The following is a 17,895-nucleotide window of genomic DNA, read 5'->3' as shown; positions in this document are numbered from 1 at the left end:
CGCTTCCGGCGTGCGGCCGGATGACGTGGCCGGGCGGAGCGGAAGTGGCGTCGCAGGTCGGCGTTGGCGGCGGGGCGCGGGCCGGCTCCGCGGCGGGGCCTGCTGCGTGCGCGGGGACGCCGAGGCCCGAGATGGCGGCGGCCGGGCTGCGGCTCTGCGCGGCCGCCGCGCTGCTGCTGCTCCTCCCGGGCCTACCGCTGCGCGCCCGCGCCGACGAGCACGAGCACACGGTGAGGCGGGGCCCGCACTCCTCGGGGGGGCTCCGGGCCGCGGCCTCCCCGCCCGCCGGCCCTGCCGCCGCCCAGGGGCGGCGGGGCGGGGGGCGCGGCGGGGCGGGGGGCGGGCGCGGCCGCCCCGCGGGGTCCCCCGCCGCTGGGGTTGGCTTGGCGGCGCTGGTCGGGCCGTGCCCTGTGTGTGCCGGCTGAGGCGGGCCCGGGTGGCGGGTGCCGGGGCGCTCCGATCCGGTCGGGCCGCCCGGGAGCCGGCCGCCTGCGCGGCAGCTGCGCGGGCGGGCGCGCTGCGCCGTCTCCCGCGTCCCACCTTTTCCTGGAGCAGATAAAGCCCCGGCAGGTGTGTGGCTCTGTCTGGCCAGGGCTGTTGGCTGTGGGCCGGGCGCGCTGCGGGAGCGGCCCGGCCTTCCGGGAGCGTGTTTGCTTTGCCTCCGAACAGAAAGTCAAAGCCGGAGCGCGGTTCTGCGCTGCCTGCGCGGTGGCAGCGCCGTGGGGACACGCCGCGGCGTGACAGCTCGCCTCCGGGACAGGCAGCTGTGGCCTGGTGCGGGGCTGGGCAGTGACCGCAGGGCAGGGGGCTCTCGGGCCTGCAGCGCTGGCGTGGACCCCTGGGGAGAATGAGTGCATAACATACCACTGTCTGGAGTGCTCATTTATCGGTATGAGGGTAATTTTTCTAAAACTCTTGCAATAGCACCCAAAAAGGGTCACTAGGAAGTAAGTACCGGTGCTCCACAAATTTCCAATTTTGCGTCAGAAGCAGGTACTGGTGCTTCATCAATTTCCAGTTTTGTATCAGAAGCAAGTACTGGTGCTTCCCCAGTTTCTGATTTTACATTGGAAGCGAGTACTGGTGCTTGATCAATTTCTGATGTTGCATTGGAGCAATGTTTCCCATGGCTTGTGGTGCGGGAGGGGGAGGTCTGTGGAATGAGCTGAGATGTGGTTTTGGAACGAGACGTTGCTGAGACCCGTCCCTGTTCCCTCACAAGAGGGGTGGATTGGAGCGTGGCCATGATTAAACACAGGGTCTGTCTGGTAGAACTGTTGTGCTCTTGAGCAGCCTGGCTGGTGAGCACTTGCTCAGTTTCTTAAGGTGGCTCTCTCTGGGTGTGGTATGGTAAGCTTTGTAAGTGTTTTTAATAAAACAGATAAATAGCATTGATAGTTTTTGTATAACCGTTAGTTAATTAGTTGCCTAATTCCATGTATTTACAAGACCTGAAAACAGTTCAGGCTTGTCTTTATTCCTTAAAAGCTAATGGGATTTATCAGTGCTGCAGTTAATGACACAATTAAGCTAATATTGAGTACTTTCAAGGAACAGATAGTCTTTGAACTACCTTAGGTCTCGGTTTTGTTGCTGAATCTGTGTTTTAGGGTTAGATTTCTGTTGAGGTGGAATGGTTTTAAGCATAGCACTGTGTTTTATCTTAAAGGCTGTATGACCTGAGCGTTTCCTAATTATCCATTTAGTATTGGCAGTCTTCTGGGGAAAAAAGTATTTCATAAAGCTGTCATTGAACGTATTTATCTTTCAGCTCTCCCCTCAAAAGTGATTTCTGATGGTTTTTAGGTCTTCTGAATGATTACCTAAACAATTCCCAATCGAAATCACAAACTCCTTTTGAAAGCTTGTCGTTTTTTCATCTAAATTGCACAGCTCTTCAAGATCATTACTCTGTCTCATGGTTTAGTATTCTCGTTCACATGGTGTCCAGTTTAGTAACATCACGTGACAGGTTGGGAATAGCTGATGTAAGAAGGCAGTTACCTTTTTTTGGAAGGCTGTTTCCTTGCTTATTTTGATGCTTTAATATTGTACAGGAGATTGGAGTGGAAGCGTTAATAGTGTGAATGAAACTTAACCGGGGTTTTGTAGTAGTATGCTGATTTTGACATTAGGATCCTGAAGTACGTGGTCCTTAAATACTGCGTTTTAATGAATCCGAGTTTTGGGTATGATTACAGTTGGAAGATTTGTCTTTCTATAATGAAAGTGCTTTATTACATTGTGGAGGCTCTGATCGCTTTTGGGGAAGTGGAGGGGAAACAGTAGTATGCTGATCCAGGACTCCGTAACTTCAAAGTGTAAATTTTCACTAACTTTAAGACTTGAATCACATTCATAGGTATACACACCGTTATGCACTGCTGTTTCCTTATTAGTACTTTGTTGTGCAAAGGCTTGTGCCCCAGCATTTGGTCGTGTCTGGGTGAAGGCATGTCCTTACATCTTGCCACAGTTGACTTTTAACTGCCAGTGTACAGGGCCTTATCTGTACTGAGCATACTGAATATTTAGAAGTACTGACTTAAGTGTTTAATGTTCTGTGTTAGCAGGTTATTTTTTTAGTTCCTTTAGTGCTGCTATAATACATAATAGTGTACAACACTTAAAACATACATGTGCTTTAATACATATTTTTGTATTAATATAAATTGGCTGTTAATGTTTTCTGTGTGTCCTTTATAACTGTAGGGCTGCATAAGCAAATATTATATAAGGTAGTTGTGAGAGGACATGCATGAAGCTCCAGGACTATAAGTACTAGCGTTTCTGGAGCTGTTGGGTATGGATAGCTTCATGGGATCAGCAGCTAAATCCTTTATCTTAAATTTGAATCAGCTATTAAAAATGGTGTCTGCATTTCCTTAGGGGAAGAATACTATAAATACAATTATAATATAAAGACTTGGGTATTTAAAAATCAATGGTAAGTGAAGAGAAATTGGGATTTGACACAGCATTTAAAATCTCAGTTATCAAAAGATAGTGCAGCAATGTAACTTCAGACCACAACAGAACTTCCCAGAAACTAATTGAAAACTTGTCTGCTGGTTCTTTAACTTTGCTGCTTCTGAGTGTGTCGCTTCCCTGCTTTTTGCCTGTATTCTGATGCACCGTTTTTTTGACAGTTGGCCTTTTACTTGTGAAAGTGATAGTATAGATGAGGTATTGGTGGCCTTATCACAGTATATGCTGATCCTGCAAAAGCAGGGTTGGTGGGCTCCTGCCTGGTGCTTGCCTTCGCATCGTCTGCTGCTAGACTTGCTGGAGTTGATGATAAAATAGACAAAATGTAGAAATATTCTGAATATCCTGGGGATTTGTTGTAGGGGAGCAGTCTAGGGAGTAGGTAACATTTTAGTTTTAACGTTGCTTCAGTTTAATTACAGTGCTCTGTAAGCGTAAAAGTACATGACAATCAGTGAAAAATAAACAAAACCCAGCCTGTGCTATGTAGCAGAACTCCTACTTTGTAATGATTGAGAAAAGCATTTTTGTTTGACTTCTAGCCTGATGAACTATGTTAAAGCCCTGAGTCTGTAAAACTTGTTTAAAATTAATACATAAAATTATGAAATCTATACAGTATCTGTAAATTGTCAGAAAAACACTGCAAAACGTTTCAGTGCATGTAAAATACCTCTTTGCATACAAAGTTGTGTGCAGACGAGCAGCCTGATTCCTTTTTGAAGTTCTCATGGTTCCATTTTGAAGAGGTGAAATAAATGTCACAGAAGCAGGTCGTGGTGTGCCTGAGCAACCGTGTGCATCTAGGAAGTGTAACAGTGAAAGGACTGCTTGTACAAGAGTTTAGGCTGTGCTGCTGGTACAGTTCTAGCCACAGTTTGGTGAGACCTACAATTCAGAGAGAAATGAAGAGGTGTTACTAGAAATAACCCGCTTTATCTGAAGAAGAGTGTGAGGCTGAAATCCACAGTTTAATAGACCATGGATGTAAGCTGCGAATACTTGAGTATTATTACAGTGCTTGATAGATAGAATATCTGTATGATACTGGGGACTAGGAGCCTGGGATATTACTTGCCGGTTGAGTCTTCCTTGCTGCCTCTTTTATTTCCTGTCCTGCTTCTGCAGCTTTGCTCTCCCAGTAACAGATAACGTTGGTCCTTTTTCCCCTGAAAAGTGTGCTGGTGTTCAAGAAACGAAATTGTGGAAAGCCTCACTCCAAACTTCAACTTGAGAAATAGAGTAAAATTGCATGCTTTCTGAAAGAAACTATCTCAAATTGAATTTATTTTGCTGAATCATCACGTAAGATTTGGTAGTTGTAGTCCTCTCTGTGCCTCCCATCATTTTTTGTAAAGTGTTCTCACGGTTTAAAAAAGAATATTGACAATCTGCCAGTCTGCTATCCTTTTCTGCAGCCTTTCATATACTGACTTAATCTAGCCTTAATTGTTTTGTAGAATAAATAGTTTGTTTCTAGGGCTACCATGCTAATTTCTACGGTTGTGGAAAGCAATTTCATGTTTTCTTTGCACATCATGAGTGCCCTATTGGGTAGCAGGAAAGAAAGATGCATGTACTGTGCTGAAGGTAATCTCACTATTGCTGTGCTTGGATAGTTTTTAAAACCATACAGATGTATGGAAATTGTATTAAGCCTCACAGTGGTGCGCACAGCCTGAATTTTCAATAGTTATATTGTCATGGAAGAAGTCCAAGCTTGGCCAGGTCAGAATGTGCAAGCTTCATGCCAATTTCATGTTCTGCAGGGGAGTAGAAGGGTAGCCTTGCCTTGGTGCCAGTGTAGGTGGGTTTAGCCTGATTTTAGCTTGCACGTGCATGACACCTCTATAGCCCAGTGCTCTGAAAAGCAGTGTGACTGTGGAACAGATGTCCCCAGTTGTGATGAGGGCTGTAGCTGATACCTGGTGGCACTTGAGGGGCACGTTGCTCCTCTGCCACCTGGGCGGCAATTAAGGAAAAAAAGTTTCTGAAGGCGACATCCCATTAATTGGATTGTACCAGCCTACTGTAGGTAACTTGTGTTGATGCTGAGACTTGTCCAGGCTGCTGCTGTGGTTCTGCACAGTTGAAATAGATCATTATATACTCCACATAGTCACTGAAATCACTGAGCTGATATTAAGCAAAGCCAATGATGATGCAAAGCCAAAGTTGCTATTCTTACAGAAGGAGTTGCAGCAGTTTACTGGTTGACCTTTTTTACCTTGTCAGGTACTGTGTTCTTAACAGGACAGTGGTGTCCATCTTCTGGCCTGTGAAAAGCTTCCTTTTCACCATCTAATTCTCTGCAAACAAGTCAGGAAAAGAATGAAGAACAGGAATTTCTGAAGCAGCAGTACTTCGGTACAGCAAACTAAGTCCTTCATGTTAGGAAGCTGTTTGGCACTTGTTTTCGCAAGGGATGAAGTTAAAATTGCATTGATGTATAAGTGTAACTCTAGATATTAGATTTATGTCACCCAGATTATCTGGAGTCTATTCTGCAGCTCATTACTTATAGTTCAAATTATTTTACTGTTTGACATGTTATTTCGTTACTACTTGTCCCTGTTCCAAGCCTCAGTAGTTTAGATACAGCTGTAATAGGAATATGTTTCTTTTCTGAAAGTCCTGTAGCAGTGATGGGTCAAATAGTGACTCAGGACCCCTGTCATATGTGAAATGAGAGCAAGACATTTTTATTTAGGTCTCTTAGGATGACAGCTATTCTCAGTGAATTTAACTAGTTGGGTGTGTGACCTGCACGTTCTTGTACTTTGTAGCCGAATTTCTCTTTTGTTTGTTCTGTACCTTTATTGATAGGGGGTTCTTGATACTTTTATTCATGGGATCTGGTGGAATCTCAGTGAGTCAAAGCATTTTGCTTGTTGATTATGTAGCAGAAGATAAGGAAACTTATCACAGTTGGCTATGCAAGTTCTATATTACTGTACAACAGTTTTTGAAACAAACACAGAATAAGACAGGATGTGACTCTTCACATCCTGTCTTATTCTGTGTTTGTTTTGACTATGAGTTATTGTTGACTTGCCTGCTCAGGTTAACAGATGGCAATAGGATTTTTATTTGCTCTGTTGCATTCAGAATTCAGAGGTTACGGTTGAACAGTTGCTTGTCAGCCAGTATCAGAATAGCAAATACAAGAATTTGGGGTTCTTCTGTTTTGTCATTTTGTCCAGCGTGTCTAAGGCTGATCAGTTCCTGATGAAATGGAAATAGTTTCTTCAGGATGTTCTTTCTGCCGAGAATGGAAGGTGATGCTACGGAGCTGAAATTTTCTTCCTGTTTTCTATGGCTGCAGGTTCTCCACAGTTTGCAGGAGACTCCACATGGTCTTAAGACTGACAACGAATGTGCTGACCAAAATCTGACTGGTACTGATGCAGCGTACCTGAGTGCTGTGGCTCCCTTGGAACCAGGACTTTCTTATAAACTTAATCTGTGTTATCTCTTTTGTAGTGTGATGTTTTTGCTGGAAGTCGTGTTGTACGTTAGCCTTATCCAAACCTGGAAGTCCTCATGTAGAGGTGACAAAACAGTCCTGCGAGATACTCTAATTCTTTGTCTTGCCTCAATAAGAATTGTTTTCCTCTTAAGTGTGTTGACAGTGTTACTTGTTGTAGATGCTTTGATATTCTGAAGGCAGTAATGAAAAAGGAAAAAAACCCCACCTCAATCAGAAAACCCAAACCACCACAAACTTGAACTCTTTGATAGCACTGAGTTCTTGCCACTTTATTGCCCTACCACTAGGGTAAGATTAGAAGGATGAGATATGTCATGACAGGGAAACATATTTAACATGAAAGCTCATTTTTATAATTGAGAATGAGCAAAATCCAACAAATGTAGGAAGAAGAAAATCTGTTTGAGTTTCTACTAGACACCACCCCTGCCCCCAAATTCAGGCTGAAGTTGTTTAAGATTAATTTCTTCCTGTAGCCCTCTTGATTTTGAGAGGGCACTGGGAGCACCTAATGGACTGCAAATTGCTGTGACTAGGGACTCACTGACTCAGTGAGGGGTAGCCTGGGCTGGCTGAGCTGCTGTGCTCGCTTGTGTAGCTGTCCTGAACAGATTTCTCTTGTGCTGGTCTGGGATGGTTGTGAGAAAGGAGGAAGTAATAAATGTAGACTGAATTCTTTGCTGGTGTTTGATTTGGTCCCTATAAGCATCATGCAGGTAAGAGACAAGCAAAGGCCAAATTTGTTATTGTAGGTGTTGTAATTACAATGTAGTTACATTGTTAGATTAGAAACCGTGACAAGATTTTGAATAATATGCTCTTAAGAAGTTGGGTTTTCTGTTGCTTGCAAATGATCTGGTATAGTTCCAAAAATGCAGAGGTCCCAACTCAGTATGAAGCAGGTTAGAAACAAGAAGCCAAGTAAAGTGGTGGTCAATGCTTTCTTTATTCAGGCACTGTCAAAAATGAATCCACAGACCGAAGGATGTGGTCATACTCTATTATTGAGGGTTGGACAGAGACATGGCTCAGTTCACGTGTACGCTGTTGCATTACAAGGAGTAATGCTGAAGTGGGCTCTTGACAAGTTAGGACCATGTTGAGAAAGGGCTGAAAAAATGTTCTGCAGCTGTTAGAGGAAGAAACAGAAGACGTGCTAGGCGTAACAGACTAGAAAAAGATATGGACAAACTTGTCCCTTGCTACGTTGGCAAGAGCTGGAGGCAGTATTGTAGTGCAGATTCCACTATCATCTGCTGCTGCTGCTGAGGGGGCTGGAACTGTGACTTTTCTTTCTTCCTTCTTTCCCAAGTTTCTTTGAAGTTGGACAGCTGTGCTGCGCTAGTGTAACCTTTCTGCTTGCTGGCAGAGGAGGAATGTCTGCTTTCTCTTGCTTTGTTGTTTACTCTTTGCTCCTTCATTGACATTCTTTACTTGTCAGGAATGTTCTGAAGTGTGTGCTCTGCAAACGGACAGGTTTGTGAAATCTGTTTGGTCTCTGCTGCGGCTCAGAATGAAATTAGGAAGATATTTAAAGTTTCTTGTTGGAGATTGCTCACATAAGAGGCTGGAATGACCCTTGTGCATCTTTGTAAACAAAAAAGATGAGGCTTGTAATTGAGATAATTTGTTAGTATAAAGGGATTAAATGATTTCTCAAAGCATGTTTTTTTAAACCCTTGAGTTTAGTTTTTAAACACCTCATCTGAAGAATTTCTTGCATTCCATGTGTAGCTATTCTGAGTTAAGCTGTCAGTATGACTGGTTATTCAGAATAAATAGAGTTGAAAAACATTTGTTCATTTGTTAAAAAGGGAGATGCAGAACTGTATTCAGTATTTCAGCTGTGCACTATGAAATAGTTACAGCTAATTAACATTTGACTTTCTTTTCCTCTCCAGTGTGTTCTGTGTTTGCGTATTGGTCTTAAAATAGTACCTTATTCTTCTGTACTTAAAAAAAAAAAAAAAAATCAGGATCTATATGGTGATCGTGGTGGTAGGTGTGTATAGTTATAAGTAGAGGGTTTTTTCTGCCTGAAAAGTTAGTTTACTGTCCCTCCTAATCTGTTGAAATTATGGTAGGTGAAGAAATTGTGTTGGGTGAGAAGCTTTGTAGTAACCAGCAGACCTGATACCTCATCCAGATGTGTTCAGGTATACTGCAAGTTATGATTTTGAATCACTAAATTCTCCTGAATTCACAAGGTATTTGAATACTGATAGATGAATGGCTTTAAGGATTTTTTGTTGTTGAAAAGCTATAAAGGCTTGGAAGAAATTACTGGCTTGTAGCCAAGGAAAAAGTTTTCCTGGCTAACAGTAGTTGTCGAAAGTGAAGGGTGGATGTTCCTAGAAGGAATTTCATGGCAGCCATCAGACTCCTTGCTGATCTGTTTTTCCACTGTGAAAATGTTGGAAATGCATCAAAGTACAGTCCTTCTGTCTGACTTTTTTGTCTCTTAGCTACTGTAGGTATGCCACGGTTTAATTTTAGTGCCTCCTGTGAGACATTGTGCGCTTCTGGATTCATACCATTACAAAAATGAAAAAGAAGTTGCATTTTGGAGAAACACAATATAGCAGCCACCATGGATAGATTGCCTGATTTATTTGCTAAGATCTTGTTTAACAAGGTGTTAGTCTGATATTTCCTTTCTCTCAGTGGAGATAAGTAGAGTTTGGCTTTTATGAGAGGAGCGAGGTGCTGGCCCAGGCTGCCCAGAGCAGCTGTGGGTGCCCCATCCCTGGCAGTGCCCAGGGCCAGGCTGGACGGGGCTTTGGGCAGCCTGGGCTAGTGGGTGGTGTCCCTGCCTGTGGCAGGGGCGGCTGGAACTAGATTGTCTTTAAGGTCTCTTCCAACCCATACCATTCTATGATTAACTGATGTGTGCTTCAACAAAGTTTGTAGAAGCTTATATATTTTTGAGACTTCTGCTCTCTGTGTCTTCTGCTTCCCTCTTAGTGAATCCCTCTTTTCTGATGCTTCAGTGATAGGCTTTAAGAAACTCTGTGATCGACTAAGCTTTTTTTTTGTAGGCAGGCAGTCTGAAATCTTGTCCTAGAATCCGTGCTACCCAAACGGCAAAAATACTTGACTGTCTTTAAATGTGACTGTTGCCTGTGATTGAACAGTGCTGCCTTGCTAGTTAATGTGAATGAGTTTTTTTAATATTTTTATTCTGTTGGGCTTCTCATCTAACTCAATAATTTTATCTTTCAGTACCAAGATAAAGAGGAAGTTGTTTTATGGATGAATACAGTAGGACCCTACCACAATCGCCAAGAAACATACAAATACTTCTCTCTTCCTTTTTGTGTGGGATCAAAAAAAAGCATCAGCCATTACCATGAAACCCTAGGAGAAGCACTTCAAGGAGTTGAATTGGAATTCAGTGGTCTTGACATCAAATTTAAAGGTAAGCAATTGAAAGTGCATTTAGTCACTTAAAATAACCTATGAACCCTTAATGCTTTATTTTTAACTAGAGGAACTGAAAGTTTGCCTCTGCTAGTGACTGAGTGTATTTCATATTGTTGCTTGAAATGCCCTGCAAGGTTGTCTACTACCATTGGTTTTTCGGTTTGCAGTAAAGTTTTCATTTTTGTGCCCTTTAAGAAAGATGCTTGCAGCAGATACATGCTTCTGAAGTAACTGATTGCATTTCATAAAGTAAAACTAAGCTTTCTGCATATGAATGATTAAAAGTTTATTTACTGGAATTAAGATTCTGGAATTACCAGTTATGAAGATGTAATTTTTTTCATATGGTGTTGAATACCTTTAAACACAAGGGTTCTTGCTCAAAGTCCTACCTTAACACAAAGTTAATTTTATTGTATCCTTCTGGTTACTGTCTAGTTTAAAATACCTTTGACAAATACCTTTGTATTATTGGCTCTAATTCATCATATGCTGGTCAGGATGGAGCTAGTCTGGTTTTTTATCTGTTGCTTCCTGCCCTCTCCCTTTTTCCATGCTGTTCCAGAGATGACGTTTAACTTCTTTTGCAAATACATTTCTTGTGTTAGGGGCTGCGTCTTCTGTTGCATAATTTCTGTGTGTGTTCTTTGGTACCCTCAGTACTTTCAGGTATCTGTAGCTGGTAGTTCCACAGCTTTAAATAACAACAGATTCTTTTTGTCTGTATTGATTTGTAACATTGATATATTCCCGTTTAGATTTCTGTGTATATGTATCTTTTGCCCCTAGAGGGTTATGCTTCATTGCATCACCAGTGCTTAACTGGATCTCTTAGGATCTCCTGTCAGAGCATTTGCAATCAGATGAGACTTAGTTTCCGTAGGTTACAAAAGTTGTGTCCAGAATTGGTCTTCTGCAAAATTAAAGAGACTTGATGGTTTTGTTACAATTGGGGTAAGTGGAATAAAAGATTAGAAGGTTGTTAAAACCATAGATTCTTGATAAATTTCTAGGTTGCATAGAGGATAGCATCTCTGCATTAAAGGAATTTGGAGTTGAATCTTTCCTTTTAAGAACGGAACTGTACCTGCACAAACAGTGGAAAACCGTCCTACTGCTGGTTTGCAAGACTTACAGCCTGCTGAAAATTTTACTCGGTATGAGAGAAATAGTTTTCCTGTCAAACCATGTAGAATACACTTAAAAATGCAAAATGGAAAGAACAGAGAAGGCAACTGGCAGCAGTTCAGCATGGCTGTGAAGATTAAATAAAACTTCTATTGTCAGAATACAATAAATATTTGTTTTTACAGCCAGTTATGTGTGTAATTTTTACTTTCTTTAATTGCCTTATCTTTACAAAGAGATTATATTATTCCAGTGCAAGTGTACTCTCTAGATGCAGCACCAAATTGAAAAGACTGGAAGGTTAGTGAGTTAATGTTTAATGTTCTGAAATGACCTATTCCCAGATTTATTTTCTGAAGATTATCTGTAATTAATTTATTCCCCTATCATATCAATTTTTTGCTAGATCAAGTCTTTTGTGAGTGGGAGTACTGAGCAGGCTGTGCTGTTCCATAGCTCACTTCTCAGCATTTCCATCCTGGACCTGCCCTTTTCCTTACTCATGTGGAGGTTGTAACTTAGTAACCTGTTTTTAAGTGGAAGTGTTGAGATGCTATCAAGGGAAGGAAAGTAACTGGCTTAAGGTCAGAAACTGGCTGGAATGCTTGAAAACCTTTTCTTCTGTAGTGATCAAAAAAAGCTAGAACCTCTGTTGTACCAGAAGTACATGCAGTAGTCAGGCTGCTTTAGATTTGTAAAGCATGTTCATCTTCTTTTTCCTGAAATGACAGATAAGATAGATGAAACTTTTAGTGTACTTTTTGTCTCCTTTTGTGACCACCATGTAGTCTGTAGTCAGATGTGGTTTAGCTTTCCAGAGTATTTTCTGCCATTTCTGAGGGAAGTACACAAAAGCAGAGCATTGGATAAAAGCCACTCTTCTGTGAATACGCTCTCAAATATTTCTGTAAAATGTTCTAATAATTAAGAACTTAATGAGTTTCTGTTTTGGTAATTCTTTAATCCAACACTTAGAAAAAAAGCTTTAAACAAAAATAAGTACGACTTGGGTAATATTGAACCTCCAGATCCTCAATACGTAGAAACTGATACCGTTCCTATTTGGTTAAGTGAAGTCTTTTGGAATTCAGAACTGCAGGGAGCCCAGATCATCCTGGACTAACATCCTGGACTAGACTTCAGGATGGCAGAAAAGTGCAGTGGTTTTTTTTATCTTGTAATTGTTTTGGTTTTTATCGTTTCTCTGCCATGTTAGTTTATCTGTTGTCTTCTGTAGCTCTTTACAAGAGGTAAATCTGTTTTCCTTAAGTCTCATTTTGCGTTCAGGTTAGGAGTTTCAAGATTCTGATTCACAACTCATTGTGCTGATGTTTTGACATGGAAAGCTTTAGATTTTGTCCATTACAAGTATTATTTATTGTGAAAAATTGAGTACAAATTCTTTAGGGTTTAAGGTCTGGTCTTCCACTCATACTAATTTTTTTCAGTTTTTGCACCTCTAATTGCTTTACCAGTGCACTACAAGTATGCAGTTGCTACATTAGGGTCTCTTCTTCCAGATAGACTGGGCATTATGTCTTTCAAAAGAGGCTTTGAATGAGTATGGAAGAGCAGAGATTTCAAAAAGAATCGGGTGTTTATGGCTTGCCAGTGTAAGTGATTGATGTGCTGGTACGTTTCCCAGCAGGTGGGGCAGTCCTCTTCATCCATGTCCTTTGTTGCTTTTTAAAAATGTATTTTTTATTATTACTAGCACATTGGCTTTCTGTGCAGATTGACATTCTGTATTGGACCTGCAGTGAATTCAACTCCTAACCAAAGTGGCTGCAGGTCAGATGTTTTCTATAAAGCAGATGGTACACGGTAGCTGGTTGATGACTTAAGTACGTGTACATGATCTGGGAAGCTGTCCATGTGCATTTCTAGTTTTTTCTCTTACAATCTGTGTCATCTACATAAAAGATGAAGCCAATAATCTCTTTGCTGTTAGCTGGCATGCAGCAGCTTCTGTATCAGGAGGTGCTTTAATACTTGTAGCAGTGATCCATGAAGCGAAATCTGAATGGGAGTCAACTCATATACTTTATTCCAAACTTCAGAGTAACAAGTATAAATTAGTTGTAGCACTAGTTATTAATACTTACTTAATATAAAATTATGTAAAATTAGTTGAAACCCTGATCTCCTTGATACACAGGTTTTTAAAGTGAAAAAACAGAGCAAAGGATTGCTATCTGAGATTCATTTTTTACAGGCTTAAAAACTGTCGTAACACCACTATAATTTATATCCAATGCATGTAGGAAAATCCAAATGTCATAGACCATCTCTTTAAAATTTAGCATTTGCATAAAGAATTCTGTTCCAGTTTGGTTGTTGAAATGTGATATTAGCTCAGTTTTCTGGTGACTTGTAATAGCAGATCTTGTTCTTGGCTGAAGTTGTGTTCACTTTTTTAAGAAAAATAATAGTAGCTGGATTATATCAATGAAATAATTTTCTTTTTAATGGATAAATTTTATCTCATTGTGATTGATCCATCTACCTCTGCACCAGTGGTCCAGACATTGCTGCAAGGCAGCTGAAACAGAGTTGCTGGTGATCTGTGGTTTTGGATTTTTTTCTTAAGAAGTAGAAGCTTATGTTTTGGCACCAGTAGATTCATATGTACTTAAGGAAAAGGTATGGCTTCAAGGAGTGTTCAGTATCTTTAACATTTAAAGCTGAAATAATTAAGAACAGCTCAGGTACCTTTCACTAATCATTTAGATGCTTGAATGTGCATTTAAACACCTAACCATAGGCACCTGCTTTTCAAAATGTTGGCACAACTGTCTGAAAGACTTGTACGGATATTCTTCATGAATATTGCATTGGATCTCAGTTCTGAGTTAACAGGTAATCAAGTTTTTCCTCATGTGTGTTTGGGACTATGGCAAGACTAACAATTGCAGGTATTTTTCCACTTTAAATGAGTATCATAAGAGTTTACAAAAATGAATTAGATTTGGATTTTATACTGTTAGATTTTTGTCCTCTGGAGTAAGTAAAGGGGAGTTAGAATTGTTCTAATAAATTAGCTTCTGCAGTATAAAACAGTTCTCGGCATAGTTTGACTGGACAGCAGTAGCAGGTAAGTGTGAAACAGTGTTGTTCGTCATATTCAAAGAATTACTTAGGCTGCAGCTGTCAGTAACTGAAGTACCGTAGACTGCATAAGTAGAACTGTCAGTTGAATCAGCAGACCTTGCCTGAGTTTTTGCGATGGAATAGGAAAGTTATGGCTCTGCAGAAATGTATTTCTGAGAATGGAGGCTTGCACGTGAATATTTGTAGTGGTGACTGGTGGGCCAAATCTACAGTGTATTGAAGGATTCATGAAGTAGTGTTTCTTTTGGTATTTAAAAATGTGTCACGTGAAGGATGCTTGCAACCGTACAGAATAGCTGGATTTCCCTTCTGTTACAAGTAGGAACAATATTGTTCTTATTGCAGCTCTCAAATCTGTATGAACATCTTTGTGAAGTAATGCATTGTTAACATATGCTTCCATTGTTATATAACTAAGTTTTCAGTTTGCTTAATTTCTTGCCAAGCTAAATCTAGACTAATAATGCTTTTTATGTAATATGTGCAGTTGTTCGTTCAAGTACTTGAATTGACACCCTCTGCGTTACACCTGAGAGTGAATTATGAAATATATTGAACATTGGGATCATAGCAACTTCAATTAGGAAATTAATTTTTTACATTGCTATACAATATCAGTTAGAGGAGATGAATTTGAAGGGGAAAAGGGGTTTTAACGTACCTGAATTTTGCACTTAATTAGAAATTTTATTAAATGACCATATTTCTAAATGAGAACTCCTTGCCCAAGATTTCCCTCTGCAACACCTCTAGAAAATACGACAGCCATTCAGGACTATGTTCAGTACTGGGAGATGGTCAGGTACAATGAGGTTTTGTGTGGTTTATGTGTTTGCAGAAAACCCAGTTGATCTGACTGTTCACAGGAAATTTGCAATCTGGCATAAATGCACCTGCTTTTGTAATGAGTCTTGCTTTCATGCTTTTAAAATTTGCTTAATGTGCTATTGACATTGCTGAAGCTGTATTACATAGCAGATGTTACCTCTTTGACATCCCTGATGTAGACACAACACAACACATACTTCTAACTTCACACTCCTTTTGGATGCACACACAACCATAATTTGGATAAGAGCTATCTAACACAGGTAAAGCTTTAGATCTGGTAAAGCTGTAATGAAGTAGACTTCAGCTTCACTGAATGCTTTTGTAAGCGACTTTAATCATTTAACACGGTGGATTTATGCTTAACCATCTAATCCTGTCCTGTAACTAAATGACAGCTTCGGTGTTCTCAGTGGTTGGAGAAAGGAGCGCTTGTCATTCCTCTTGCCTTCATTCAGTTGTTTAGGGGGAGGAGGGAACGGTACTGCGTAGTGTAGCTGAGGGTGAAATCATATACCATACGTGAAGTCATGCCTGCATTTTGCAAGAATTGAATGAGGTTGTTTCTAATGTTTGTTCTGGGGTTTTGTGTATGTGCACTGGAGTAACTCATAATGTAGTTGATCTGCAGTTGATTGTAGTGAGTGATGTCTTCTGGTATTCTGAACACTGGGAGTGAAATCCATAAAAATGGATGAAGAGTTTTTTGGTGGCATGTGGCTATCTGCTGCCTGGTTAGATGCCAGTGCAGTCATTTTGCTTCAAATAGTATTTCAAAGTCTTTTGTTTGTTGTTGTTTTGGTTTTGGTAGTTTGGGTTGGTTGTTTGGTTTGGTTGGTTTTACAGCAGCAAAACCCACTGTTTACATCATAGAGTATTAGGTGCAGAATGGCTTGTTTCAGTTAGTGTGAAAAAAAAAAATGAATAAAAAATTGGCAAATTCCAGGAGTCTGAAAGCCCATGGAGTAATTTGGTATTAGATTACAATCTATTACTGAATTTGTCTTGGTTAATAACTGCAAACAAAGGCTTCTGTATTCAGGCTACAAAATGGGAAAGGTCTCTAAAAAGAGCGCTTGTAGTTCATGTGACTTTTATTTCGCTAGTAGCACTTGCTCCTGTCCCCATGCTGTCCTTCAGCTGTGCGGGTGCCGCTGGGTGTGTGGGTGAACCAGTCTGGGGAGAGCCACCTGCAACCAGGTAGTGCTTCATTTCACGGCCCCCACCAGTCTCTCTTTTACCCTTACTGTAAATCACAGTATATTTTCATTTGACCTCTCTGTTGAGCTTTGTTGTGTTAACTTTGTGAGTTAAAAAAATTAACATTAGTGTTAATCTTTTATTTGAGTACAGCATGAAACTGCTAGAGAGTGACAATAAAGTATTTTGGAAAGAATTCATCCCTACTTAGCAACAAATCAAGAAGACAGGGTTTCTGATTTTTTTTTCTTTTAAATAATGTTAAGATGACTCCAAAAAATATGTTTAAAAGTGCTGAACAGAGGCTTTTTTTTTTTTTTTTTTTTAATCAACAGTCCTAAACATATAGGATCCAGCTCAGTAGAGGCATAAATGCAAAGTGAGGCCTGGATTTGTATGTGTGTGTTTCAGCTGTGGTGCCTTAATGGCTTCCCTCTCCTGAATGTCCCAGTATGGGTCCTGAACATAGAATCCATGGTCTAAAAGTCTTCTTGGGGACACTTGTTGACATGAGTGGTTTTGTGACACACTTTTTTTCCCAAGTGAAAGTTTTATTGCCTAGTAAGGCAGTCTGAAAAATGTGTTTTATCAGTAAAAAAATGAAGCTTAGAGTGCACTTGTTAGGTCTTGGAAGAAACAAATAGAAAATACTGAAGTTTTCATAAGAAAGAGGAGAAAGAGACGGATTCACTCCAGAATAGCCAGGGGCACCGTCTTCTCCAGGGCTGCAGGAAATCACTGCAACTATGCAAGACTGCTCGTGGCTGGTTTCTTGCTGTCTTGCTTCACCGGGCTGTGCTTCAGTTTTCCTGACCAGACAAACTGTGCATATTTCCATTTTGACAGATTGTTTTATCAGAGAAATAATGGTTTGTGTTGGAAATAGTCTACTTGCTGGTGCTTTTTGTGTGCAGGTGATTTTATTTTCTAATAAAGCTTTATATTGCGGTTAGTGTGTAGGAGAAAGTAAGCTGAATTTAGATGCAGATTAGAGCTGTTCCTGGGGCACAGATTAATTTTATCTGCTAGAAATGGGTCCTCGATTTCAGAGATGACAAAAAGAGGAAAGAGGGGGAGCTAGAATGATTTATGTTCGCTTTGCTTCACTATTTGCAGAGTCGAAAATATTTACTAAGTAGTGGATGGAGGATTTTTGTCTCTAAATCTGTTGCTGCCTGAATTCTTGTACATATGAGCCCTTTTGTCTTTTTTCACTTGAAAAGGAAACGTTAGGGGAGGAAATTGGGATGTGAAAGAATGGCTGCTAACTACATTACTTGTGGATTGTAGATGGGGGAAAAACAGCTTTCTGGCTCAAAGGTGAATTTATTTTATTTCCAAATGTAGCCTCTTGTGTATTCTTTATGTTACTCCTGGTTTTATCTTCTGCCCATCTTTTTTTCTGCCTTTACCCCAATTGCTTTGTTTCTTCATTATGGTAGTTTCTTGAAAATTGCTGAGAACTTTAAAAGGTTTTAGTTTTTGCAAACAGTATCCCTAGTCAGTGAGCCCGATTATACTAAAATGTAGAGAGAACAATTTCATACCCCTTGTTAGAGTAAAGAGGTCTCACAGTCTGTCCAGGTAAAACTGCCATCAGCTAACGGATCTTAATTTAGTGTGGGTGAAGTAGCAAAATGATATTTTGAAACCTTTCCTTATCCAGTCTGTGGGAAAGCTTCTGCATGTGGAAGGGCAGTATTACACACACAGTCATGCAGTTGCTT

The 17,895-nt window shown here is 40.6% G+C and overlaps 1 protein-coding gene across 1 annotated transcript in view; it reads left to right on the top strand.

Annotated features, from left to right (window-relative positions):
• The first annotated feature begins 5 nt into the window (after positions 1–5).
• The window catches only part of TM9SF3 (transmembrane 9 superfamily member 3), a 49,311-nt gene continuing 31,421 nt past the window's right edge, over positions 6–17,895 (top strand). The window contains exons 1-2 of the mRNA XM_055720589.1: positions 6–230; positions 9,701–9,896. Of these exons, the coding sequence (XP_055576564.1) occupies positions 21–230; positions 9,701–9,896 (406 nt within the window). The 5' untranslated portion in view covers positions 6–20. The remainder of the gene's footprint in view (positions 231–9,700; positions 9,897–17,895) is intronic.

The sequence above is a fragment of the Falco cherrug genome, chromosome 9, assembly GCF_023634085.1.
Source record: "Falco cherrug isolate bFalChe1 chromosome 9, bFalChe1.pri, whole genome shotgun sequence".
Taxonomy (NCBI): Eukaryota; Metazoa; Chordata; class Aves; order Falconiformes; family Falconidae; genus Falco; species Falco cherrug.
The sequence above is the reverse complement of the archived record's forward strand: the minus strand, read 5'-3'. Positions and strand labels throughout refer to the sequence as shown.